The sequence below is a fragment of the Pteronotus mesoamericanus genome, unplaced genomic scaffold (genome assembly GCF_021234165.1).
Source record: "Pteronotus mesoamericanus isolate MK-2021 breed Mesoamerican mustached bat unplaced genomic scaffold, CSHL_Meso_final contig_2, whole genome shotgun sequence".
NCBI lineage: Eukaryota > Metazoa > Chordata > Mammalia > Chiroptera > Mormoopidae > Pteronotus > Pteronotus mesoamericanus.
In genome coordinates, this window is record NW_026555084.1 from 10,371,463 (window position 1) to 10,398,983 (window position 27,521).

The window sequence follows — 27,521 nt, forward strand, 5'->3', positions numbered from 1 at the left end:
ACGATAAGTCAGACAGAGCGTGAGAGCCACAGCAGAGGGGGCGGGCCCTGGCCAAGCAGCGGCAGTGATCAGAGCTACTGCATCTCATGCCCTCGCCATTTGTCAGGCTCTGCCTACGGATGGCCTTTTATACAGTATCTCATTTATTTCTCACAATATCCTCAAAAAACACAGCCCCATTGGACAGATGACAAAATGAGGCTTACACCTTGCCCAAGGTCCCATAATGGGTCAGTGAAAGGTCCAGGGTTAGAAAACAAGGCTGTTTCTCTCCAGAACCCAAGCCCTCAGCCTATGCTAGTGGGCGGCAGGGTACTGGCTGAGAAGGTTTTTAGGGAACAAAATCCGGAGAAGGTGAGGGCATTTGTCAGCGGGTGGGAGGGGAGACTTAGGTCTGCAGCCTAATTCTTGAGCAGGGCAGCGGAGGGGGGCGGGTGTTGGGTGAGGTCTGGGCTGAGCTCCCCGGCTCGTGGTCCACCCAGCCTCGGGCCCTGCCTGTGTCCTGGGCGCCAGAACCGACAGGGAGGTGGCCCTCACCTGGGTGATCCTGTTGTGGTTGGCCAGGAACATGGACAGGTTCTGCGACTCCTGGATAGACTGGGGGTCCGCCATCTTCCTCAGGAACTGCGCAGCCCTGGAACACGCGTGTAGCACAGAGGAATGCTCAAGTGGCACCGCTTAAACAGGGCTCCCGGGTCCCTCCCCAACCTGACCCGGAGCTACGCCACCCCTGGGGTTAACGAGTCCTGACATCACCGGCGACTAATGTCAAAGTAGGATGTGTTCTGGAGTCATTTCATGGGGGGCTGTTTACACCCTTGTGATAAGGGCACCTGAAATCCAGAGGCAGGAATGCCCTGAAGCTCAAACTCCAAGTTTAAGGTCAGCTAGCGTCCTATCGACCAGCTGGAGGTGGTAAGACGGAGCTAAATGAACATCCTCGGGCCTTGCTGTGACCTCCAGTGAAATGGCCCTGTCAGTCACGGAGCAGAACCACAGGCAGGAGGTGCTGTTTTTTTGTGTATTAAGTTCTTTACTGGAAAATCTCACTGTTTCTAAGGCAAAGCGTTACCCAGAAAACCGAAGTCCATTCAACCCATCGGGATTACAGGTGAGGGGAGATGGGTGTGGGGAACATTCACAGGACTTGAAAGGAGAAAACCGCAGTGGCCCAGACTTTCCCAGCCTAACCTGGTGGCGGTACGGCCTGACAGTCACAGCACAGACGAGACTGTGCCCCACTCACGACTCCAGCCAGCCCGCGGCGCAGGTCGGCTGTGACCACGATGGAAGCAGTTGGGGAGAAATTGGGGGGCGATATTACGCTATGAGCTGTCTACGAACCTCTGTGAAAGGTGCCATTTCTGAATCAGGCTGGAGATGGGGCTCTGCCCGCTGGACACCTCCAGGGCTCACAGCTCACTTAGGAGGGTGACAGGTAGAGAATCAGTCTGCTGTCTGCTTTCTCCTGTTACCCTGGAGCCTCAGGACGATGTGGTTCAAGGAGGAAGAGCCCTTCTATCAGGGACACAGAAAATCCGTCCCAAGGGCTATGTCCAGACAACATAGAGAAAATCTGTTGCTTTTGACCCCCTACCCCACTTTTGGGTGGCTGTACCTTAATTTCTAGAGAGGAACGGCCCCTTCTCCACTCTCAGTCCTTTCTTGTGAGCTGACACTGACCCCCAAGTGACCCCACAGGCAGGCGAGTACCTGTCCAATCAAAGCCCCCACCCACCACAGTGACGGACGAAGGACCTAGCACAGGACCAGGCTGGAGGGATGACAACCCTCCCTGGGACTTTTGCAAAAGTATTTACAAGCAGGAGCACCCTGTCCTTCCTTTGAAGCTGGGGTGGTTATGCTGGCCCGAGGGAGGCCACCCCAGGGCCAATCCTGCCAGAGGATGAGCTCATATCGAGGAAAGTCGAGGTGAGAGGTCGGGGGGAACTAGACCAACATCCTCTGAGTACCCGCATCTGGGTACACAGGGGCTTCTCAGTTCTGAGCCAATCCATCCCTTCATTCACAGAAGCAGTTTGCCCGGGCTTTCTGATGTTTGCAGGAATGACTAATGTGACCCTGTATGATGATCTTGTGGTCCTGTACCTCATGAGACAAGAGAAGAGGCTGCTGTTCCATGGGCGGGGAATGAGGATCTGATTTCACCTTGAGACAGAAAACCCTGCAAAGACCCAGTTCTCCCAGGACCCAGCCCTGCGCCTCATCCTCAAACCACAAAAACAGGTCCTGTGGCCTTGGGGAGCAGCTGGTTGGGTTCTGGAGAAGGAGCCTGCGGGGAGAGCTCCATCCTCTTCCTCCCCTAAGCCAGTGACCCAGGAAGTGGGTGAGAGGAGGGGGCGGTGCTAACCTCTTATAGGCAGAGTGGTCATTCTTGACGCTGCACTTCATATTCTTCAGCTCGTCCAGGACGGCGAACATGTTGATGAACTTGCCCAGGGTCAGGAGGTAGGCTTCAGAGACAAAGTCCTTCCTCCGTTCGGCATGACACAGCCGCTTCACCTCACTGCAGAACCGCTCGATGGCCTTGCGCTGTAGGAGCAAGGGGGACGCGTGTAAGGACGGGGCAGCCGGGGGGTGGGCAGCTCGCTACACTCTTGGGTGGGGAGCAGGGTCGAGGCTCCCCTGTGGCCCTAGTCAGAGCTGGACATTAAGACAAAGGCAAAGCCACCGGGAGCTCTTCCTCAGAGGATTCCCTAAACCCAAAGCTAATTTTTCAAGGGAAGCCTGGAACCCTTCCTGTCCTCCCACCTCAAGTGAGTTGAACCAATATATTCATTAGTCACACCTTTGCAGAGAAACATCGTGCGTTACTCAGGCTGTATTCTAGCACCTAGGACAGTGCCAGGCACCAATATGGTGGCAGAGACCAAGAGTAAGAGAGACATTCAGAGAAAGAGGTCCGTTCATCCAATAAATAATATTTACTGAGTATCTACTATGCACCAGGTACCGTTCTAGGCACTGGGGTAAAGAAAGGAACAAAACTTGGGGAAAAAAATCTCTACCCTAATGGGCTTATATTTTAGTGAGGGAAGACAGAAAACAAACTCCTTCTGCACATTGCAATGCGATGTATGCTATGGAGAAGAATAAAGCAGGGAAGGGAGTAGGGAGGGCGGTTGCCTAGAACTGGGGCGGACGGGGGTACAGTGGGCGATAGTAAAAGAATATGGGATTTCTTTCTGGGGGGATGAAGATGTTATAAATCGACCCTGGTAATGGACATACAATTCTGTGAATGTACTAAAACATCACTGAACTGTCCACTTTACAGGGAGGAATTACATGGTCTGTGAATTATAGCTCAATAAATCTGTTACCAAAGAAAGCTATTGAACGACAATCACAAAAAACTGGGCTCAAGTGTAATCCAGAGAGGAAGAGGCAGAAGAAGAGGAGAAGAGGGGAGAGAAATGACTCCTCTTGTGGGCGCTCTGCTCCTCCGGGTGGGATACCCCACCGGCCAGGAATTCCTCTCCTGCCACGACCAGTCCAGGCCACGCTTTCTCCTTCTAGAGTCCAAGTCCAATGGCACTGACAGAATGATGGAAATGTCCTGAGTCTACAAAGCCTAATATGAGAGCCACTCATCACCTGTGGCTACTGCGCAACTTGATGGCTAGGGCAACGAAGGAACTGAATTTTACATTTTATTTCATTTTCATGAGTATAAATAGCCACATGGAGCCAATGGCTACTGCACTGAACAGTGCAGTTCTAGATGATACCACACCTCCGTTTCTGTTGCTGGGAGGCCCTCCGCTTAGCACTTATTGGTTTCTGGATAGTTTTTCTCCCTTGGATCTGCCTCCCTAATGAGATTTTAGGCTCCTCTAAGGCAGGTCCATGATGCTAATAACAGCAGCTCTGATGTGTTAAACCTGCCCTGTAACTAGGGTTCAACGTGACTCTTTATAAACCAACCTCTTGTCCTCACCACAAACCTGTGAAATGGGTATTATTTCCAAGGTGAGAAAACTGAAGGTGGCAGAGATGCTAAATGACTCACAGGCACACAGGCACAGTGTGGCAGAACGTTGGGGCCTCGCTGCCTCCGAAGCCCGCGCTCCCGCCCTGGGCTGCACCCACCTCACCCTCCCAAGCATTCTGTCTCCCGCCCCCAGGAGGCCAGGGCGGAGCTGGGCGGACATTTGGCCAGGGCGTGGGAGTCTGTTTATGCCGCTTAGCTCTGCAGTGGAGCCCGCGCAGGGCACGGCGAGTAACAGGACTCCTGCCCCAGAGCACGGGCTGGTCTTGAAGTGCTCAGCCTCCGTTCCCGGACAGCTTCCGACACGTGCATAATAACCAACCTGTTTGTGTTATATTTCCTTTGTTATTTCTGTTTAACCGGCTTGTCCTCTTTTTTTTTTTCTTTTTTTCTTTTTAAACTAGCCTGCCCTCTTGAAAGCCCATGGCTGTCTTTTCCCTTTTCCTCCTTTAAATAATCACTCTTCCTGGCTTCCCAGCTGGTCTCCCCACTCGCACGCCTGTCCCCTCTCGCCCCTCACATCTGTACTGCCCCCACCTCCCCTCCATTCCCCACCCAGCAGCCAGATGTTGTAAAACCTCAAAATAGAGCGCATCACTTGGAAACCTCCAGCGGCTTCTGTGGTGCTTACGTAAAATCTCCATATTCTTTTCACGTCTTCCTCCGTGCCCTACATGACCGGGCCCCTGGCTACCTCTCTGGCCTCCCCTTTCGTCACTCCTCTCCTCACCCCGCAGCCTTCCTCCCGTTTCTGAAACCCGCTGGGCTCCATCGGGCCTCAGGGCCTTGGCCTTACAGTCCCTTCTGCCTGGAACCCCCTTCCCGGGATCACCACACACCGGCCTTTCCCAACGCACAGACCTCAGTTCCAATGCCACCTCCCGAGAGGTCGTCCCTAGAGCCGTGCCAGGTCACAGACACCCTCTAGCCCACAGATTTCTAAAATGTTATTTGATTCACAGCGCACACGGTACCCTGAAAGTTACTGTGTATTGTTTATCGTCAGTCTCTCCTCCTGCCTGGAACACACCAGTATGCTCCCTAGGATGGAAATTACGTGGAGGCGGAGGGGCCGGTCCACCTTGCTTGCGCACCCTCCCCCCACCTTGGGGTACTCAACAATATTTGCCAAATGAATAAGCGATGTGGCACAAAAATCCAGACCCATGTGTCTAGAAGACTGGGGGCCTTCCCAAGTCTCCTGGTCCAGATTTCCCCGCCCTCCTCACCTGAAAGTACATGAACTTCATGAGCTTGGTGACCTCTGGCTCCAGCACCTCCACTGTCTTCTCATAAATCTCCACTCGGTTGGGCTGCTCGTTGCATTTCACCTGTGGGGAGAGGGGGTTTCAGGCAGCCTGAACGGCGCACACAGTCCTGCGTCGCGCCCCTTTTCACTGTCTGATGCGCCTCATCTAGGATGATAACTGATAAGGTCATCTTAGTGACAGGAGGCTGGGGTAGGCCTGGCAGGTCTGACAGGGGCAAAATTGCTCGCTGGACATTGGCAGGAAAGAAACCAGGTGGTCTCAAGAACAGAACCCTCCTCCCCTTCAGTCTGTTCTGTACTGTGCCCAGGAGCTGTACCCATGTCTACGTTTATCTGCGAGGTCTCCCTCCTTCAGCCTTTTCCTCACTCTGACCCCAGAGGGGCCCCGCCAGATTCTCTGCAGAGAAAAACGTTCCGTCCACTGCTCTGGAGACACCCGGCCATACTTGGGCCCACCCTGAAACCCACGGTCTCTTCCCATGGTTTCAACACATCAGAGCCCCCTGGCACATGTTTTCACGGCATGCACACCAATGACAGCTAACAGGGTGACCGAAACCGTCACCCTGTGACAGTGAGAAACTGTCGCCAGCGACGAAGACTGAGCGAAGGGTAAGCACAAGATCGCTCTGTACACAGTTGTTTAGAAATTCTTAAAATAGGAGCAACAAGCTCAGTATCTGTGAGTTGATGATTGAATGGATAAAATATGATGCACTCATTCAATATCATTAGGTAACTGTCACCAGGGATGAGACAGCTCTGTGTCAACTAACACGCAGAGGCTGCTGCCATAAACTGACAAGTGAAAACTGTGACAGGACAGCAAGTGTAATTCAACCTCATTTTTGTTAAACAAAACACAAAACAAAGCTGTGTGTGTTTGTGTGTCCATACATATTATAGACAGAGAAAGTCTGAAAGGGTGCAAACCAAACTGTTAATATGCAGTTAGCCCTGGGGGCTGGGATTGGAGGGAGAACAGGTTCCCTTTACACATCTGTGCCTCGTTGATTTTGTTAAAATGGGACTCGTGCATTAGGTGATGATTACCAGTATAATGATGGTAACGTATTATCTGTCTGTGCTAACACACATACAAAGAGTATGTTAATAAATGCCAGTGATAAAGAATAAGGCGTAAAAAAAAATCAAGTGGCAGAACGATACAAGAAGCAACACGCTTTTGTAAAAATTATTTATGAATAATCATAGAAATATTCATGATACTCAATGAAAAAGACCCAGGCGAACAGCAGCAAAGTGCCTATAGTGACTATTCTCTGTTGGGAGGATGGGGTGGGGAGGCGGTAGGGATGTCTTGCTTTTTGCTCTATACCTTCCTGCAATGTGTTGGGTGTCATACAGCTAGCATTTACTGTTTTCCAAATAAAACAGATTGAATGAAAACTTCTTTAGGTTGGAGTCAGTTTTACGGGAAATTCTCTGAGCGTCCTCGGCATACCCCCTTGGACTAGAGGCCCCCTGCTTTGCGCCCTGCCACCTGCAGAAACTCAGCTCCCTGAAAGGAGGGGACGTGGAGGGTGGTGGCGCCCCCTGGAGGCAGGAGGGCCACCAGGTAAGGAGAGCCTCACCTGGGGGATGGCCCGGGAACAGCTGCGCCAGGTGTACAGCATGACTGCATACTCGTGCCCTTCCTCCAGCATTTCATTCTGAAAAGCAAAACACGCTCATGAGGGAGAGACTGCGCTGGGGCCACAGGGCTGCTCAATAGCCCCTCTGTCCTCACTACCCCGGGTGGCCTGTGGACCAGCGGCATCACCATCACCTGGGCGGCTTACTAGAAATGCAGAGCCTCAGGTCGCCACCTGGGCTTAGGGACTCAGAATCTGCATTTCAGTAACATTCCCAGGTGACTCGCCCTGCCAGGTGCACAGTGAGCTTGAGAAGCACTGGCCTAGATTATTCTCATCGGACGCCAAGGGCTCGGTAAGGAGGCCATATTTTTCATAGGTGGCCATCTTATAAGCCAGGAAGCAGGTGTATTTGTTCCAACATCAAAAGTTGTCCCAGATACTCCGTTAGCAAGAAAATAAACGAGTCACAAAAACAGTATGTACAGCAGTTAGGCTAAAAAAACAAAACAAAGAGTAATCATTATAAAAATATATCGCTGGATATTGAAAGATCTTTTGGTGGAATGTGCACCAACCTAGGATGAGCCAACTCTCCAATGGGGCTGGACAAACAGGAGCGCTCACTTGTCTTGCTGTACAGTACCGTAACGTTTGCACTTTTTAGAAGAGCTCGTGTTACTCTTTCGTAAGCAGGAAAATGGTTCGAACCCATTTTTAACATAATACAGAGCAGATCATGAAACCGACAGCAGCATGGAAAGTAAATCTGAAAAAAAACGCAGTGATGCAACCGCATTTTCCCCCTGGCGGATGCTGCTGTGGAAGGAGCCCCGAGCGCAGGGCCCAAGTCTCTGGGCTCGAGTCTCTGCGTCATCACGCGGTGGTGCCCAGGAAACTGCTGAACCTAAGACTCTCCACTTAGTGACAACGACAAGAACCACCTCAGAGAATTTTAGGAGGATTAAATGGAATAGAAACAGGTGTACGCATGTGCGCGCACACACATATGCTGTGTAATCTGTAAAAAGGGGGAAGAGTATTTCTAGGGAAAAAAATGTCTGGCAGTTTCTCAAGAAGTTAAGCGCAGAGTTGCCATATGACCCCTTTATGATGGGATGAACTGTGTCCCTCCAAAATTCCTGTGTTGGAGTCCTAACCCCCAGGACCTCAGAATGGGACTATATTTGGTGGCAGGGCCTTTAAAGACAGAGGTAATTAAGTTACAATGGTCCCTAGGGTGGGCCCTAATCCAGTCTGACTGGTCTCCCTTTAATAAGAGGGAATTTGGACACAGAGAGACACCATATGTGCGTGCCCACAGAGGAAAGCCCACGTGAGGACACAGTGAGGAGGTGACCATCTACGAGCCAAGGAGAGTGGCATCTGGGGAAACCAACCTGTTGACACCTTGACATTGGACTTCCAGTCCGAAGACACAATGACAGAACTGTGAGAAAATATATTCTGTCCTTGAAGTCACCCAGTCAGTGGTATTTTGTTATGGCTGCTCTATCAAACGAATATACCCTCTATTCACTGACCTTATCTAATTTTCCATAAATATCACAGAGAATTTCCTTATATGTATCTTACAGTCCAAACCCAGGCAGTCTTTGAAAATTTTTGCCCCTTTGCCTTTGCTCATGCTGGTTCCACCAGCTGGGATAACAGAGTTCAGAGGAAAGAGGTCAGGACTGGGGAGCAAAGTCCTGGATTCCAGCTGCAACCCTGTGATTTCCTAGTTGTGGGATTGTGAGCAACTTGCTCATTAACTTCTCTAGATCTCAGTGTTCTTATCCCCGAAAGGGGATAATGATCTCCTTGCAAGTTTCAGGGCTGTTACAGGCTCCAATGATGAGCGGGTGAGCATACCTTACACACTTTAAAGTACCATATATATAGGTTATAATGTAATGCATGTGTATTTACATATGTTATATATACATACATATAATTGAAGTCACTTCCTTCACCAAGCTTTCTCTGACACTCTCAAGGCCCCTTCAAACACAAAGTACTTTGTACTTTTGACCTTTGATTTGGGGCATTCTTATTTGTCGGCAAAGAGCAGTCCAGAGCCCAGGTTTTATAGTCACGCAGACCTGGGTTTAGCTGTCACTTTTCAGCAGCAGAACCCCATGTAACTTAACTTTCCTGGACTTCGGTTTCACCATCCATAAAATGGGTATTGTAAGAGAACCTACCTCACAGGGTTGAAGTGAGGACTAAAAAACCCACTTTAAAACATCTGCAGAGAAAGTCTTTGATAAATGGTAAGCTTGTCAATTTCCTACCTGACTCACTGAGAATCAAGGAGCCCTAGTTCTCCTTGTATCCTTTCCCCCGGACCCCAGCATTTACCACAGGCTCTGCAGGGCCCAGGTGCACATATTTATTAAGTGAATGGGCAGGGTATGGCAAGATCAGGTCAGAACATAGCTGAGGTAGTGAGAAAGGTCCACAGGGATGCGGGCATAGGCTGTGAACAAGGAGTCTGGAATGCCTCCGATTTCAGCACTGCCTGAGAGTACAACCCACAAAAGCCCAAGAGGGAAGGCGCGAGCCCTCACAGACGGGTCAGAAACTCAACCCGCGAGACAGCTGGCCCCGCTGCGAACGATTTAGGTCACCAGCTTCCTCAAGCCAACAACGAATGCCATTCCAAAGCCACTGTCCCTTTTTATGAGAAACCTTTTGTTTTGCTTAAGAGACAAAACTCCACACAGCCAGTAATCTATAAAGTATAAAACAAGGCAGGCTCTAATCACACGTTAACCTAAAAGGTTATGTACGCTCAGAGAAGTGAATGGTGGGGATAAAGTTGAGCCCTAAAGGTGAGGAGGGCTGGCAAGACTGGCAGATGTAGGCTACGGCTTGGTCCTCGGCACTGAGGGGATGGGCCTCAGCAGATGGGTCTGATGGAGGCTGGGGGCCCCCGGGATGGCTGAGCATGTGCCCCTGGCGTGAGAAGCTGCCCGCGGCCCTGCCCGCCCCGGCAGGGTCAGAGGCTTACCATGCTGGAGTGGACCGTGGCCTGCTCAATGTACCTTGCAATGCCTGTGACAAAGGCATTCCTGTCCTCGAAGTTTGTGTCGAAGTTAGCCTGTGGGAATCGGAGGACAGGAACATTCGGTTATTGGAGAACAGGTCCCAGGTGGCTGGGTGCCCGGGGGACAAACTGCTGCCAACAAATGCCACCAGTTCCCTGCGGAAAGCTATGTCCCCATCAGCCTCTCATCTTCCCCCCAAATCCCACGCTGTACCACACAAGGCGGGGGCGGTGCGGGGCCGGGGGGGGGGGTGCCGCCTACAGGCGGGGCCCACATCCGCTTCCCACCAGGTTCACCTAGCGGGGCCCTGAAGTGAATGCTTACTTACACTTTACACGCCTAACAGCTGCTGAACGTTAGATGTGCGCGGCTTTCACCCAGCGTATGCAAAAATACTCTCCTGAGCGTGCACATACGTACATGTAAGGGTAATAACTGCAGCATTTTTGTGACAGAAAACACTGGAAATCATTCCAATGTCCATTAACAGTGAAAGGCTACATAGAAAATAGTATATCCATACAATGGATTTCTATGTACTACATGGTGGTTAAATATAATGTGGTAGCACTGTAGTATTGTCAGAGAAAATATCTATAATAAATTTTAAGTTAAAAATGCCAAATCAGCCCTGGCTGGCGTGGCTCAATGTTGGCCTGCAAACCAAAGGGTCAGCAGTTCGATTCCCAGTCAGGGCCCATGTCTGGGCTGCCGGCCAGGTCCCCAATAGGGGGCACGCGAGAGGCAACCACACACTGATGTTTCTCTCCCTCTTTCTCCCTCCCTTCCTCTCTAAAAATAAATAAATAAAATATTTTTTTAAAAATGCCAAGTCACAGAGCAATATCTATAGTATGATGCCCCCATTATATTAAAAAATATAAACATATGTATGGTAAAAAGAGACATGTGTGGGTATATACACACACACACATATATATATATAGACATAGTTACAGGGAAATTTTTATTATACTTTTCTGTACTACTTGTAATAAAAAAGGTATTTATATAATTAAAATTTAATATGGGTTAAAAAATGTGAATAAACCAAGTTTATGAGTTGAACCTTCAGGCATGTGTTTCATAAATCTAACCATTGAATGAAATTTAAAATACATTATGCATTTATATTTAGTCTGATTTAGCAGTCCGAGAACTTCCAAAAGGTCAAGAACAGCTAAGAATTTCAAATTATCTTATTCTTTCTTGGCGTGGCATACTTGCCCTGCAGACCCAGACCAGGGGCTGTTTGCGCGGCAGGATCCGGCCGTGTCCCCCCCATGCCCTGGTGACCATGGTTTTGACCCATCTGGCCATGGTGGGCAAAAGCAAACAACTGTGACGGGCTTCCCTGGGCCATTAGCTGCTGTGGGAGCTGAAGAGCTCTTCTCACATACATGAAGGAAAAGTAATTACCCAGGCAGGCTCTAGGGGTTTCTAAATTGCAATATTTAATTCATGAGATCAGAGCTGCCAAAGCCTTGGTTGGTGCTGCAGCAAGAACAACCGGGAAGGTATTTGGGGTCAGAGCAGATCAACAAGCCTCCCCTGGGGAGGAGGAATAGCTCTGGTGTACATTTACTAGCTAATCTATTCCTTACACTCAGCTCCATCAGCGCACCAGGGACTCCATCAGCTCACGACCTTTCACCTCCTAGATGCAGACCTACCCCTTCCCCCTGCCTTCAAAGCAAACCCTCGTGGGGGGTCCCCAGAGTTCCTGAGCCCCCCGGAGCCTGGGGAGAATTGACCTGGTACATGATGGAGGATGGCGGAGGCTCGATGCATGGCTGCTGGTCAGGGAGGGGCAGCTCTTCCAGCAGGTCTACGTTGGACAGGGCATCTTCCAGGGTCACGTGGGTCGTCATGGCTGCCGTTTCTGTTTTGCTCACTGAGAGAAAGAAGGAGAAGCGCAGTGAGGAATTTCAGAGGTCTCCAAACGCTTCTCTCAATCTTACCCTGTCCAGGCTCCTTTCAGAGATGAAAGGGAGGTGATATGCATTGAGACCACGCTTGCTATTTCTTCAGAAGGTGCCCTCAATCTGCAGCTGATAGTTGAGGATCTCTTCATAGTTCACAAAGCACTTTTATGTCTATTACCTCGGCTGAGCTGCCCCACAACGCTCTGTGATCGGCATGGTAGGTGGTATCATATCCACACAGCTGACGAAGAAACAAGGCTCAGAGAGATTGTATGACACCCACACAAACAGCGACCAAAGGCAAAGGACTTCAAATAGTGCCTGATGCCAGGACACAGGCCACGGTCAGCCCCCACCTTTGGTTCTTTATATGAATATTTATCAGTTCCATGCTTAAAGTATTGCACAGCACAAATACCTGTGATTGCAACAGCGAAGATTATCCCCCTGAAACCAGAGCCTAGGTTTTACAAGCTAATTCAACTGAGACGAACAGAACTCAGACTCCAGCGATGTTGACCTTACTTGCAAAAATGGAAGAACCGCCATCTTCCTTGGCCTGGGTGTGTGTTGTGGGCCACACCAAACAAGTCAGCCCTGAACGGACATTTTTGCGTCTGGGATGCTGGCAGAGTACAGTGTCTCCAAAGACAACTGGAAGCCAGTGAAACTGAAGAGGATCTGAACAGCTTAGTTATCTAACTCATTTCTTCTTCAAGAAAACTGAAATGTTGGGACAAATGGATCATAACTTAGGCCACCACGTTCTCCCAAACATGATCTCCTAGCAGTCACGTTCACCGATCAGAGTGCAATAAAATCAGAAATGCATAACGCAAATAATAGCAAAAAACAAAACAAAAAACAAGCCCCATACCTCTGGAAATTTATAAAAACACACTTCAAGGTTATTTATAGCTAAAGAGAAATTCAAATAGAAATTACAAAATATTTAGTACTGAAGGATAGAGAGCATGATAAATGTTCTAAGTGCATTTAGTAGAAAATAGAAAAGTGAAACTAAATGAACTGAATTTTCCATCCCAAATCTAAAGAATAAAAATCAACCCATAGAAATGAGAACATAGGGATCTATAACAAAGAAAACCAAAACAGACGAACACTAGATTAGATAAACAAAAATCTAAAAACTGTTTTATAAGATTAATAATAAGCCAACCTGTGGGCGCCGCTGAATGAGGAAACAGAAGGCCCACTGTGCTGTCAGAGGGCCTCCCTCCCACCCCCAAGCACAGCAAGGTGTGAGACGTGCTTGCTTAAGGGCAGGAGTACTATGAGCATCACAGAACTGACTCCCCCATGGGGACACGAGGACACGTGGTGTCAGATCGCAGGGAGAAGGGGACCAGGGACAGGAGAACTGGGTTAGGGGCTGACACAGCTGGCGTGCACACAACAGCTTGCTGCCCCTAAACCCGTGTCTCCGTTAGGCCTAGAGCTGTGAGGGCAGATGGGGCTGAGCAGCTAACGATGATTCATACTTCACTGAGTTCTCGCCACACCCCCTGCCCTGCTCTGTGGCAACAGCCAAGGCCACATCCAATGAGGGCACAGGGCGCTCAGAAGTGACTCCCCACCTCCGCCTTTTGCAGCCACCTGGCCTCGCTGGGAGGTTTCAGGTCCTCCCCACACCTATGCTTCTTCCTCTTCTCTCTTCTCCCTCCTGAATGCTAAGCGTGGCACTCAGCAAAACCATTTGCCAATCCACAGAAAAGATAGCCTTCTTTCTTACATTAATATGAAGTCTATTTTATAGTCTTGGCAGGAGGGGTTAATGATTTTATGGGGCATAATGATCTATAAGCTCCACAGCCCTGATAATGCTCTTCATTAATGTAAATAATAATAAAACTAAACATTTTTAAGCCCTTACCCTGTGTCAGACACTCTGCCACACACTTGGCTATTTTAATCTCGCATCAACACCATCAAGGTGGGTACTATGGTTATTCCCACTCTAGAGAGGAGCAAACAGAAGATCAGAATTTAACTGCACAAGATCAAGTGCTGGCAAGGGGGGAGCTGTGGATAGAACCTAGGTTTGTCCTCTTAAAAAGGCCTAGAAGCAGCCATCTATAAATACTGGGTTGTTTTAAAGGGACCCAGGAGCCAATGGGAGGCAGCTTCCACTGGCCAAAGATGGGTCATGTGAGCACCGCTTAGCATAACTCTCTGGATTTGAAACAATATTAAATATGTTTAAATCCATGAGATCATAAAGATCCTTGATAAAAACTCAGGTTGTATTACTTTATTACAGTTGGAGGATCCCTGTGAACCAGCTTTTATGTTGAAAAATCAATAAATAAAAGGAAAGAAGCAAACATGTAACCTGTTTTTCCCATATAGACTACACAGCTGGAAAACCGAATTGCCAAAGAGAGAGCTGTTTCTTTCTATTCTTTTTTCCCCCCAGAAATAGCGACAAACTTAAAATATTCCTATTTTTTTCTAACCCCTAATAAACAAATGAATGTAGGTGCTGACCATCAACTGTTACTAAATGAAAGAATCAGACATTATGCACTTCCTGATGGAAAAACACAGCATCACTTTATGAAGAATACTGGACCCAAAATGAAAGACTTGAATCTAATTAAGCTTCTGATACCAACAGACAGAAAACATGGAAGAACACATATGTCACAGTGATGTAATCAGTTAAATATAATCTATGGGAAACTCCATGGGACAAATGAATCAGGGCCTTCATAAATAAATTGTAAAGGAAAATAAAAAAAGAGATGGAGGGGGAAGCTAGAGATTCAAAGACCTTATCTGGGTCTTATTCCAAACAAACCACCATAAAAATAAAATTATCATATTTGTAAGAAAATTGGAAAATTTAATACTGACATAGATATTTGATGATATTAAGGAAATAGTGTTTTTTTTTTTTTAGATTTGACAATAATATACCAAGGTTATGTTTTAAAAGAGTTCTTATCGTCTAGAAATACCTACTAAAATATGGATATAAGGGTCAGGGGTTTGCTTCCAAATGACCCCGACTAGGCAGGGGAAGAGTGGGAATGAGAACAAAATCGGCCATTCAGTGATAACTGTCAATGCTGTGTGATGCTTACATAGGGATTTATTATATTTTCTATCCACTTTTATATACGTTGAAATTTCCCATAAAGGCCCCAGCTCAGTATATGCACTCCCAGTTCTAATTATCTTCCCTTCCTTTATCTTCCCTGATTCCTGTTTGCCATGACCTTTCCCCTCTCCTTTCTCCCCTCTCCATTCTGGGCTTTTGCAGACATCAAAACACTCAGGGAATAATCCTCAAGGTACCCCACCTCAACACAATAATTACCCTGCACTTCCCTTGATGAGAATCCTAAGTGAACAGCCCACAAAGCCAGTAAGTTAGGAGTCTTTGTTTCGTTAATGCAACCTTTCTTTTCTCCTTGGAGATGCAGCTTCTCTAATGGAGTTCTCTGTGTGTTCGTGGATCACTCACTGCCTAAGGGAGAGGGAAATGAGACGTTTTTAACTGAAGTGCTGAAAGCCACTGCCAACTCCGCATCAGTCAGGAAGGAAAAAACATAATCTACATACTGAAGATTTTAAAAGAGATAGACATGGAAATAGGTTACTTTCTGGCCCAAGTGTCCTGCCTGTTATGCAACCTTGCAAACGAGAAGCATTCCTTAGTCTATTTGGACTACGAACACATGGCCATTTTGTCATTTTGGAAGAGAAATTAATAAAATATTTAAAAATAAACAGTGTTCTGAGAGCATCATTTGCCAGACACAGCTGCCACCTCTCAGTGCAGGGTATTCATGGCATATTTAAATTCAGTGTCTTCATAACAAACGCAAACACAGTGGCCTGGAGTCACCAAGACAAGCAATAGCATTGGGCTCATGGACACTTGGCTTCTGAGAAGGGCTTCAGGCCCCACCACCACCCGCAGCTGAGCTGACCCACAGAGCGTAAGCAGGAGGAGGCGAGCCCGCCAAGGGCTCAACGGCTGCAAGGAGAAGCCAGCTGTGGGGGTGCAGGTTCTGACCACCCACACCCCAAACCCCGCCGCTCCGTAAGCAAAAGATCTGCACTGTCATTTTCTGTTTGACATTCTGGAAGGAAAGAGAAAAAAGTAAGGTATTTTTACTGAAGTGGAATTACTAGGCTAAGTATAGTCATTAAGCTTAGGCTCAAATCCGTCCCCTGCCACTTACTAGCAATACAACCTTAAATATGTGACGTAACCTCTCTGAGCCTCGGTTTCCTTATCTGTAAAAGGGTGCTAATTAATAACAGTCCCTGCGCTCAGGGATTTATTCTGAGAACGATACAACGTTGTGGCATGTGGAATGCTTAGCCCAGCAGCAGGGGCAGAGTAAGCACCGGGGAAATAGTAGCTAATCTGGTGGCCTCTTTTTAACAGAGTGGATGAATTAAACAATGCAACAATTCTTCTACAAAAAAGGAAGGCATTATTATTACCACACTAATATCTTGGGTCTATAGATCTTTCATATTGATTTCCTCAATCACAATTACCCGGGAGGTTTGAGAGGGGGCAGGTGTTATTTTTGCTGTTTTTCTCAAAAGGAGGGCACAGTGTTACTGAGAAGTGAAAACTCCCATTCAAAGTCACACGGTCAGCTAGGGGATAGCTTGACTTCCAGTTCTCTGCCCTTTCTTCTAGGCCACACCTGCTTTCCATACCTTTATGAAAGGTACCAGGCACTTCATTTTCCTCCTCTAGTTTAGCTGCCTTTTCCCTCAAGAACAGGACTCTCACAAACTAGAAGGATTAGGTAACTGTCACCTTTGGGTTTCAGGAACATCAAGAGGCCAAGAAATATTGTCCCTGTCTGTCAATCTCTTTAGCTAGAAAGCAACAAAAATAAATAAAAATAAAATTTAAAATATATGTATGTATAAAATAAAATATTACGTAAGTAAATATAAAAAATTTAAAAGGAAGGCTTAGATGGTCTCTCTTTAAAAAACTTTTTTTAAAGCAGCATTTGACTGAGCAAGAAAATATCCCAAGAAGAAAGGTGGACATTAACCAGCTTTTCCAACGTGAGTGTCAGCTGGGGGTGTCTGGAGTGTGTGTGATGGCTCAGGTTTGCTGTGACAGGTTATGGCTCCACAGGTCAGAGTGTACCCTTGAGCTGAGACCCTTTCACATGTCAGAGCTTCTTTATGGGTGTAAGGGCCAAGCCGGGACACAGTCACTTGTGGGCATCTTATAAGACTCCCCAAGTGGACCATGTAGTTTATTCTGCGCAGACGGGCAGTGAAGAGTTTTACAGGAACTCTCCTCTCATCCAGTGGTCAGGCTTGTGGCTCCAAACCCCACAGGAGCCACTTAGAGCCACCTGCGGCTACCACCTGTACTACCCTGCAGAACACCGCCACAGGTTAGGGGCAGCGCAGATGCTAGGAGCAAGGAGCAAGCAGTAAGCCTCACGGCGTCACGTGGAGAGGGACCACGCAGGTGGAGGAGGCTCGGCCATGCAGTGTGGGAGTCACAACTCCGCACATTTCTATACTCTGTACAAGTATCACCGATGCCACGGTTCACAACCCAACTCAGCGTATTTCCTGTGTTGCCAGGATGATTGCGGAGCTGGGGTAGACCTCAGAAAATGCTTACCTCCTAAAGCAGCCTTGCTGCCCGTCCCCTCCCCTCCCCTACCTGAATCCGCTTGCTCCCTTGGTCCTCAGTGAGCCCAGTGTGCTCCTTCTCTCATGGCTTCTATAATTCTTGTCATGCAATTGTCCGCGTTTTCTCCCCTGACCTAAACACTAAACTCCTTGAGGGCGGGCACTGTGTCTAATTCACAGGCAGCCCCTAGCACCGTGCTGAGCACACCTTTACAACTCAGTTGAACTCTATGTTCAATGAGTGGACGACCAATGAACCCAAGACATCAAGAGAGACACTGCTATGCCCCAGAGACCAGGTTTTTCAAAGGGAGGGAGTAGGAGAAGGAATATAAATAGCAAGAAAGTTGTTCATATTTTAGAAATAATTCCCTCAAAATGGCTCCAATGTTAACACTCGAGCACTTAAAATAAAATGCTTCCATAATTTGTAAACAGTTACCCATGAAATAAAATCTCTTCCCTCTATCATTGCATGCCCTGACATCACTCACCCTTGAAGGCCCCGGCCCTCTCTGCACGACCACTCCTTCCTTGGAGCTCCCTGGGCTTAGCAGCAGGGCTGGTGAGGATGTGAAATTGGGACCCCCATCCATACATGTGGTGGGAATGTGAAATAATACAGCCACATTGGAAACCAGTTGGGCAGGTCCTCAAATTTGAAAACATAAAGTTCCTAAATACCCAGCAATTCTACTCCTCGATGTACTCCCAAGAGAAATGAAAAAACACAATCACACTAAAACTTGTACATAAATGTGCATAGCAACAATATTGGTAATAGCCAAAAAGTGGGAACAACTCAAATGCCCATCGATTCATGAGTGGATAATTAAGATAGTAGAGCCATACAATGGAGTACTATTCGGCCATGAAAAGGGATGGAAATATGCTACAACATGGGTAAACTTTGAAAATATCATGCTAAGTGAAAGAAGCATAATAAGCTTTTGTAAAGGAAATGTCCAGAACAGGCTGATCTACAGAGGCATAAAGCAGATAAGCAGTTGCCTGGGCTGGGGGCGGGGACTGTGGGGGGCAGGGGTAACTGCTGAAGTGCACACGGTTCCTTCACGGGGTGACGAAAACGTCATAAAGCCGATCACGGTGATGAGTGCAGAGCTCTGCATATACTAAAAGTGATATATCTGTATGGCTCAAAGTGGGGAAATCGGACAGTATGCACACTGTATCTCAATAAAATTGTTACCAGAAGTGTTAGTATTTGTAGGACTGCTTTGGGAAACGTTGGGGTATGTGAGGAGAAGTGTTGCAAGGAGAGGCAGAGCTGGAGTGTGAGCTTGGGGCGCTAGATGCTACCCATACAGGCAGGGACTGAACAGAAATAAAAAGGGGACAGTAGGAGAGAAAGAGAGCAGCAGGCACACCACACCAACCCCAAGAGGCAGCCTCCCTGGCTGTGGGTGAGCTGGACCAGCCACGGGGCGAGGCCCAAACCTGCCCCTCCCCTACGTGTTTTTGTTCAACTGTCTCTTTCAGGTCCTGGGCCTGCCCCACCCAAGAGGGCAGACTTCTCACACAATAAACACCTCTACGGTGGCGTGACGGGCTTGATGCAAACATGCGCCTCAGCCTCTCTGCTTCTGACCCAAGCTCTCTTTCTGAGGCTGAGAGATGGGAACACCCTCTGTACGTGGTCACAGGCTGGTTAGGGACGGTGCCGGGGCTAACACTGTAACTTTCTCGGAAGACGTGGGGACCCAACATAATGACAGATATGACAGACTGTAAAAGAAAAAAATGGGAAATAAGAGAGATGGGGTGAGGGTGGGGTGGGAGTGAATTCTAATTCTGCAATAAAACAAAAAGCCATGTAACAAAGGAAACATAATCAAAGGACACTGTCTGGCTCTCTCGTGATGACCACTGACATAATTTGGACATTTTAACAAGATTTAGGTTAAAATAGAGCTCTTTCTGTGTTGGGAGGTAGGAGTGGGGGAGGGCGGGGTATAGTGTAAGAAGGCGAAATCTTTATCCATCACAGCAGGAAGTAAATAGACAAGACACAGAACAGATAAATCAAGAAACAGCAGCCTGCGCAGGCTTACTGTTTTGAGATCTGGAGGCAACTACTGGAAAAAACGAGGAGTTAAAAGCAGCAGTCTCTGGGGGTTGGTGGGCACCAGAGGGTTGTTTTTCATTGTGAGTCTTTCGATGCTATTTTTTTTTAAAAGCATGTGCATGTACCGCTTAGACTGAAATTTTAAAATTTACTTTAAGAGACAGCAACCCCGGGCTCCTTCCTGGCATTTCAGACAGCTGGCCGGTCCCCAGCACTGCATCCGGGCAGTCTGCTACATCAGGGCCCTACTTTGGGTCTTACGGTCCCAGAGGCCCTGTCCCCTGCAGCGTCTCTCCACACAGGGGACCTGAGGTCAGAGCAGAGAAGGCCGTCAGCCTGGACTCCAGCCTTCGGAGAAGGCCCAGCCTCCTCCTTGTCAACAGCAAAGAAAAAGATCCCAGTGGGGCTACTGGGCTTGCCACTGCATGTGCCGACTTACTCAGGTGCTTCCTGTGTTGCCAGGGTTGAGGTGGCCTTTCTGTGGATCACCCAACCAGGTAGATGCCATCATCCTCCCAGGTGGGGAGGTCATGCCACCAAAGGTGGCTTGTTGATTTGTTCCTGCTGGGGCTTGTGACAAACCACCCGAGGAGGGGAACCAATGTGACTTTTATCTGGGGGTAAGAGCTGTCTCTCAGAGGCACCTGCTAAACTTCAGAAAGGGAAGCCACTGCATCTGCTGGGGAACCAAAGAACGAGACTTCACGTTTGGCCACCAGATCGGAGCACACAGACCTCAGCTCCATGGACGTAAAATTGCAACTCATGTGTGGCTCAGTCTAAAGACTGATTTAGGTCCTGAAATCAATTTTCACTCGCACTAAAAGGGCAATGTCCCTAACTGTAAAATATTGGGTTGGCAAAAAAATTTGTTTGGTTTTCCCCATAAGATGCTTAGTTGTCTTTAACTTCATTAGAAATAATTTTGTTAGTGTGTATTGTGACTGCTGTCATATCAGTGTGCAATAAAAAAAAACTTTTCAAAACCAGTGAATTTTTGTGTATCCATTTTAATATTGAAGATGGAAGGAAATATGCAACATTTTCCGCATATTATGCTTTATTATTTCAAGAAAGGTAAAAGAGCAACTGAAATGCAAAAAAAGATTTGTGCACTGTATGGAGAAGGTGCTGTGACTGACGAAATGTCTCAAAAGTGGTTTATGAAGTTTCAAGCTAGAGATATGTTGCTGGATGATGCTCCATGGTCAGGTAGACCAGTTGAAGTTGACAGCGATCAAGTTGCAACATTAATTGAGAACAATCAAAACGTTCTACCACACAGGAGATAGCTGACATACTCAAAATATACAAATCAATAAAGTTATTGGTGAAAATGAAAAATGTGTCTTTTCTTTTACGGAAAAAAGCATATGGACTTTTTTGGCCAACCTGCTATGAAGTGTGGCCTGGCCGTGGTTCTCAACCATGTCAAAAGCTTTGTTGTAAAGGTTGTTGTGGCAACTTGTACTAATAACAGTTTAGGCATTGAGGTTTGCAAAGGAGGTGCTTCTTACTCTGTGTGAGGGAGGGCTCAAAGTCCTCCCGTGCTTGCATGTTCATCTCTCCCCTTCAGTGGGAGAGAATGGGGTAGAGCTGGGGAGGGGACTAGCTGTGGGTATGATGTCAATATTGCTCATCATATGTACTTAAAAAAAAAAAAAAGCAAAACCAAAAGCAACCAATGGACTCTGAGGAATCAATGGACTTGAGCCTCTCTTGTCACCTCAAAAACAAAGGACTCTGACTATAGAGGGGACGCTCCATCTCATCGCCTTTCCTGACAAGGGCTGTCCACTGAGGCCGGGGGGTTTCTGGTGCCACAACCCGCCCATGGACATTCTTGCTTTGTGCCTCTGCTGTTCTCTCCCCTTTTCAAGTCCTACCCTTGACTATTGTCCAGCTCCAAATCAAGACAGGCTGCCACCATGAAGATCGGACCAGCTGAACCTCCCACAACCTTCATCTCTCTGGATTCCTGTAGCACGCACAGTCTAGAGTCCATCATTTCTTACTGCATTATGAACTGCTTTATATTTAACTAAATAACTGGATCACTCAAACTCATCTTTTTGTGGAGTTTGACCCACAGCAACTAGAGCAATTGGGCACACACACTGCGGCATTACTCACTCAGCATTACTTGCTTAGTTAACCTTCATGAACAATGTGTTGAATGCATGAGCCAATGGCCAAAATTCATGTCTTCTAGTTAAAATAAAAAATACAAAATTTAAAACATCATGGTCCTCAAGGTGCCATACCTAAGTAAGTCTTGTTACTACAAGAATCTCAAGAGACCTCTAGAAAACTCTTCTGTCATACAGTTTCTACCTCAAACCATAAAAAGCAGAACCTCGTTGTTCTTTCCCAAGGGAAAAGGACATATTTGGAGGTTGATGGCTGACCTTGGTTTTGAATTCTTGTCTCACAGGTTACACGGACCTTGCCAAAATTGGTCTTAAGGCATCACATTCTAAAAGCACGAATCAACATTGTTCTCAGGTATCCCTTCACTTAATACTGAGTCATTGAGTGTCTTCTCTGAGGGTCAGCCCTGCAGATGCTCTCTGATCCCGGCTGGGCCTTCAGTGAAGTTCAACAATCCTCCCATTCATCCCCAATTGATTTCTTATTCCACCCACAGAGGCAGCTGCTCCGAACTTCCGAGAGTCTCTTGAACTTTCCTAACCACTCCACCCCCTTTAGCTTCTGCAGAAGACCTCATCTCTCGCCTTCTGTAGAAGACAGGGACCACACAACATAGACCCACGAACCACCCCTGCATTCCACGAAGAGATCGAAGCCTGAGACCCACAGCTCTGAGATGACATGATGATGATGCAAACACAAAATCAAAAGGCCTATTGATGAAGTCATCACTGGGTCTTTCTCAGGCATCTCTCCAGAAGGCCATGTATACTACTCAGCCAGAAAGATCCCTGTGAGAAATTCTGCCTGAACCCACGCTCTGACTTCTCCAAACAATTTCTTTTAAGAATTTGCATCCAATTTGTTTTCTCTTCTGTGACCAGGGTCCAAGAAGTATGGCCTGAATGGTCATCCTTTGAGGAACATCACACACAGCACTCGGCACAATGGCCATGGCTAGGAAGTCAATATCCAAATTCTTTGCATCCTGGGAGGTGTCCCACACCCACGGACTGAAATCTGAAGTGTCTTTGTACAGACAAGGCCTTCTAGGGGCCTTGACAGAATCTGTGAATCACAAAATGCCTTTCAGCTTCTCTTTGGAGCGATGGCACAGAGAGGCCACAGATTTGTCTTCTTAAACTGACACACAATATAGAATTAATAAATTGTTCCTTTACGAATGGAGGGCAGCCATCCAAAAGAACCACACATTCCAGAACCTCCTTCTCTTCTCTTTCCATGGCCTTTTCTTCGACTGTGACTTGCAGACGTGATCTCATCCGTGGGCTCCTGTGGTGACAGGTAGGTAACAGGCTGGGCAGGCTGCTCTCCATTGCCCAGTTTTTAAAGTCAGAGAGGTGGAGGCTGAGGGAAAGGAACCCAGCAAATCAGGGATCCATCCTGTGTCCTAGGTCCACTGTACTGCTCTGTCTGCCAGGGAAGCCAAACGTGACTTCAGGGTGCCTGTTCGGTTGCAAAACGTTGAATGCACACAGAGGAAGAGGTGCCTCCTGACCTCGGTGTTGAAATGTGAGAACTACCTCTGGACTTCTGCTCATGATAGCCCCTCCCCTCCTCTCTGCCTACTCAAGTTAGACCCACCTTCCTTGTGCTGCTCAAGAGCACTTCCTACCTGAAGTCCTTACTGACACCGCATCTTATCACTCTTTCCTTTGGCTACCTTTGGCAGGTAAACCTGGGGCTGGGTTTCCTGGTCACAGAGACCAACTCCCCTGGGAAAAGCGAACTCCAGGAAGGCTCCAGAGGTAGAGGGGTTGGTAAGAGCTGTGGGTTACTTTGTGACAGCATGGATGGAACTGGAGGCTATCATGCTAAGTGAAATAAGCGGGTCGGTGCAAGACAAATACCATATGATCTCACTTAATAAGAGAACCTAATGAACAAAATAAATGAACGAGCAAAATGGAACCAGAAACATGGAAACAGGGAACAGACTGACAGCTGCCAGAGGAAAGGGAAGAATGGTGGAAAGAAGGGGGAGGGATTAAAGAACGTGTATGAATAACCCGTGGACGTGGGCAATGGTGTGGGGATGGACTGTGGGAGCAGGGGGTGGGCAGGACAGAGCTGGGCAAAGGGGGAAGAGATGGGACAACTGTAACAGAATAAACAAGAATTAAAAAAAGAAAAAGAGCTGTGGGTTAACTACACACATGAACCACATTCTTAATGCTTATGTAATTAACATGTTTAACCATAGTTATAGAAATAGAATAGTATTATGTGCTAGACACTCCCCTGAGCACTTTCACGCGTCCCTCATTTAGGAAGAGCATCCCATGGAGTACCGGCCCCTATCCAGCCACCCGGGCCTGCCACCTCACCAGGCCTAGGCAGCAGCGCGCTCCACCCCCTCGTCCCGCCTCCAGCGCTAACGCAGGGCCGTCCTCTGGCCCCATCCTCTGGCCCCTGGACATGGCTCCGCTCCTTAGAACAACAAGACCAAAGGCCTTTTTACAAGACTCCAATGGGGTGACTGATGTCTGGTTTCGTCAACTACAAGTGAATAATTAATACCCGCCAGTAAAGAAATGGACTCATTATTATGGTGGCCACATGGGGGCTACAAAAGGCCATTCTGTGAAGCTCTCGGTGGAACCCTGGGGCCAATAATGCCCCAAAGAAAGCCCTTTGAGAGTGTAGGCCGATCCTCGAACATGGAGACTGGAGCGCCGCACTGTTTTCCAGCAGCCCTGTCCCCAATGTTAATTAGCTTGTCGCCTATTCATCACCTACTTCAGCTCCCTGGTCAAGGACAGCAGTGGAGGCCTGCTGAACGCCCTGTGAGGACACAGTTGATCAAAGGGGACATGTCGTGTTCTCCTGGGGCCCTTTCCTAGTTTTTAAATTCATGTCGACTTCCTTCTCCGGGTCAGCCTGATTTGATTTGAGGAAAACCCTTCAACCCTACTGGATTTATACCCTTCTCTTGGCCTAATGCCTTTTCATTTCCATTTCTACCTGGGATTGAACAAAGCCGGCTTGGGTGCCTCCAGAAGCAGTCAGAACTGGCCAGGAAATATAATAAAGAAGTACAGTGAGCAGAGAGCTACTGCCCCCGGCTGGAGGCTCAGCCCGCACAACTAGCCAGAGACACAGGCTTTGTAAGTAAAAACACACCCTTCTGGTGGCCTACGTGCTGTCCTGGCAGAGGGCAACCAGTGCCTCCAAGTAACTCTCTAGAGGAAAGTTTCACCTCCCCCAAGTGGACACTGGGTGCTCAACAGAGGCGTTCTAGTGACAGTGACCCTTGGCCAGTTAGACATACACTCTCCTATGATATTTTTGCCCTCATGACCACAGTTGTCCTTGCAGCAAACAGAGATGACAGCTGCTAGGTATTGTCATTTCAGGAAGCGGTTCCCCAAAACTGCTATCCAGCTCCGCACTCCGCCTTCCAGCCCACTGCCTGAAATTCCACCATGAGAGATACCAAGTATTTGACCTAGAGCTTTGCTTCCCATTCAAATGCCTCTCATCCTCTGTTTGCTTTCTGCCTGAATGACATCAAAGCACCTGCTCTGTGTGGAATGGGAAATTCTTTTGTATTTAGCTCTTGAGGATAAACATGGTCACTGGCTCTTTTCTTGAAAACAAGGAGACTGGGAGGCACAGGGCACTGTGTGGAAGTGTGTGGCGCCCCCCCCACCCCCCGGCTGCCCCCCTCGCAGGGGCAGGGTCCCAGAGGAGGCTGATGCTGGCCAAAACAACCCTAAGGCCCTATAATCCTGTCCAGGGATGTGGACCTAGATTTTTGCTCTCCAACCTGTGTCATCTTCAGGGTTGCCAGGATCTTCCAACAGGGCCTGTGCCCAAGAAAAAGGTAAGATCCCTGTGCTCAAGAAAAAGGTAAGATCCCTGTGCTCAAGAGGACACAGGCAGGAGGTGGAAAAGGGAAGTGTGGGAAACAGCATTCTCCTGTTTGACCCTCCTGCCCACGGGACTGCCCTGCTCATTCCCTGCGGGCACAAGGAAAATATCCTTGTCCCCTTCCTCGCCTGGCTGGAAGGGGAGCTGATGGCTAACAGCCCTCGGTATTTCCCCCGTGCCAGGGAAACTAATTCAAAGTCAGAATCCCTGGGCTGAGAAGAGCACCCGGGCAGCCCGTTTCCTTCCCTCCCGGGTTCCCTATTCAGAGGACCATAAGCTTATCAGATCATGCTTCCCGCCCTCACCCCCCAAAAGAGAGCACCCCCTCCTCTGGCTTTTCACATAGGCAGTGTGCACCCATCCAGGGGGCGGGCTGTCCTGAAAAGTTGAAGCCACAGCAGGCAGGTAGGCATCTTCCTGATTGTTCCCAGCTCTAGAAAACCCAACCTTTTCCCCCGGGAGCCAGCCCACTCACCCCTTCCCCCTCCTTCTCCCCTCCCCCAGCTAGCCGGGCGAGGGGGGCGGGTAGAGCGCAGCTAGTGCAGGCCTGGAGGCTTCAAAGCGGGTCAGACGAACCTACTCTCTCTTTAAAACCCCCACCCGCAAACAGCGCCGCTTCACCCCCTCGCCCCACCCATCTCAGGTTCACCGCAGGGCGCAGGGTGCCCGAGGCAGCTGCCAGGCGGGCCCAGGCGGCTCTCGCTGGCCCTAGGAGAGGAGATGGTGGCCGCGGCGGCAGACGCGGAGGCTGGCGCTCTGCATGCACTACCTGGCCGCGGGGATGTCGCCGCCGCTGGGCTCGCGGCTGCTGCAGGTGTCCCAGGGGTCCGGGATCAGAGCCGCTTCCTCTCTGGCCCGCAGCTTCGGCCCCGGCCGTGCACCTGCTGCGGCTGCCGCCGCACCCAGGCCCCTCCGCGTGTCCGCGCCTCCCCGCAGGAGGTCCGCACCGCGGAGCCCGGGGCTGGCCGGAGGGGCGACGGGACCGCGCTGGGGCTCGGGCCCAGCCTCCAAGGCTTCCGAGGGCCCTGAGGCCGCGCAAGCTGGGGCGCTGCGCCGAGCGCCCCCCGCAGGCTGGGAGAAGGGGAGCCGGCCCCTCGCGCATCCTCAGGCCACATCGCCATCTCTAGCAGCATCCCGGTCCCGGCGCCGGCCCCAGGGCCTGCAAACGCCGCTTACCTGGGTCTGCGGCAGGTCCAGGAGAGCGGCCGGATGATACCGCTGGGCCCCGGGCCGGGGCGCAGGATGCTCTGCCCGGCTCAGCTCGGCCGGCCGCCGCGCTCGGCCCCGCCCTCGGCCCCGCCCTCCTCCCTTAGCGTCTCCTCCTCCGCTCGGGTGCCCGGCTCCTCTGTCGGCGCGGCTGTCACACAAAGAGCAGGAAATGGCTGCGGCGAGGGGCTCCGGGTGTGCCCCACTACGCGGCCGGTGCGTCCCAGACCTCCAACTTGGGCTCCCGCCCCAGGACAGCCAGCCTCCCTGCTCTAGGGATGGAGAGAAAGAGGAGGACTTGTCCCCAGCCTCAGAATGCCTAGAACCACACTTGAATCAGTGGGAAGACAGAAGCTTCGGGCTACATTGGGATCTCATTGATCTCATATTATTTCCAAGTGCTCATTTATCTACCTAGTATTTATTGAGCACCTACTTTGTTCTAAGCACCGTGCCAGGACCTAGGTATGCACTGGTGTACAAAAGACAGGGTCCCTGCGCTTTTGGGGCTTATCATCTCCTAAGAGAGACAGGACACACATGAATTAACCTAGCACATGTCCGACTACAGCTAGGAGAAGCTCTGTGAAGGCAGGAAACAGGGTGAAGTGATAGAAAGAACACCTGGGGCTTGGGGAGAGGGACCTTTTGAGTCTGGTCCCTAATGCTGC

At 49.0% G+C, this 27,521-nt stretch overlaps 1 protein-coding gene across 2 annotated transcripts in view; it reads right to left on the reverse strand.

The window, feature by feature from the left end:
• Nucleotides 1-26,907, reverse strand: part of CYFIP2 (cytoplasmic FMR1 interacting protein 2) — a 100,470-nt gene extending 73,563 nt beyond the window's left edge. For both annotated transcript variants that reach the window (XM_054568121.1, XM_054568122.1), the window contains exons 1-7: nucleotides 26,821-26,907; nucleotides 11,685-11,824; nucleotides 9,894-9,983; nucleotides 6,878-6,955; nucleotides 5,242-5,343; nucleotides 2,372-2,553; nucleotides 538-634 (exon numbers count right to left, since the gene is read on the reverse strand). In XM_054568121.1, coding sequence (XP_054424096.1) covers nucleotides 538-634; nucleotides 2,372-2,553; nucleotides 5,242-5,343; nucleotides 6,878-6,955; nucleotides 9,894-9,983; nucleotides 11,685-11,801 — 666 coding nt within the window. In that variant the 5' untranslated portion in view covers nucleotides 11,802-11,824; nucleotides 26,821-26,907. The remainder of the gene's footprint in view (nucleotides 1-537; nucleotides 635-2,371; nucleotides 2,554-5,241; nucleotides 5,344-6,877; nucleotides 6,956-9,893; nucleotides 9,984-11,684; nucleotides 11,825-26,820) is intronic.
• Nucleotides 26,908-27,521: the final 614 nt, after the last annotated feature.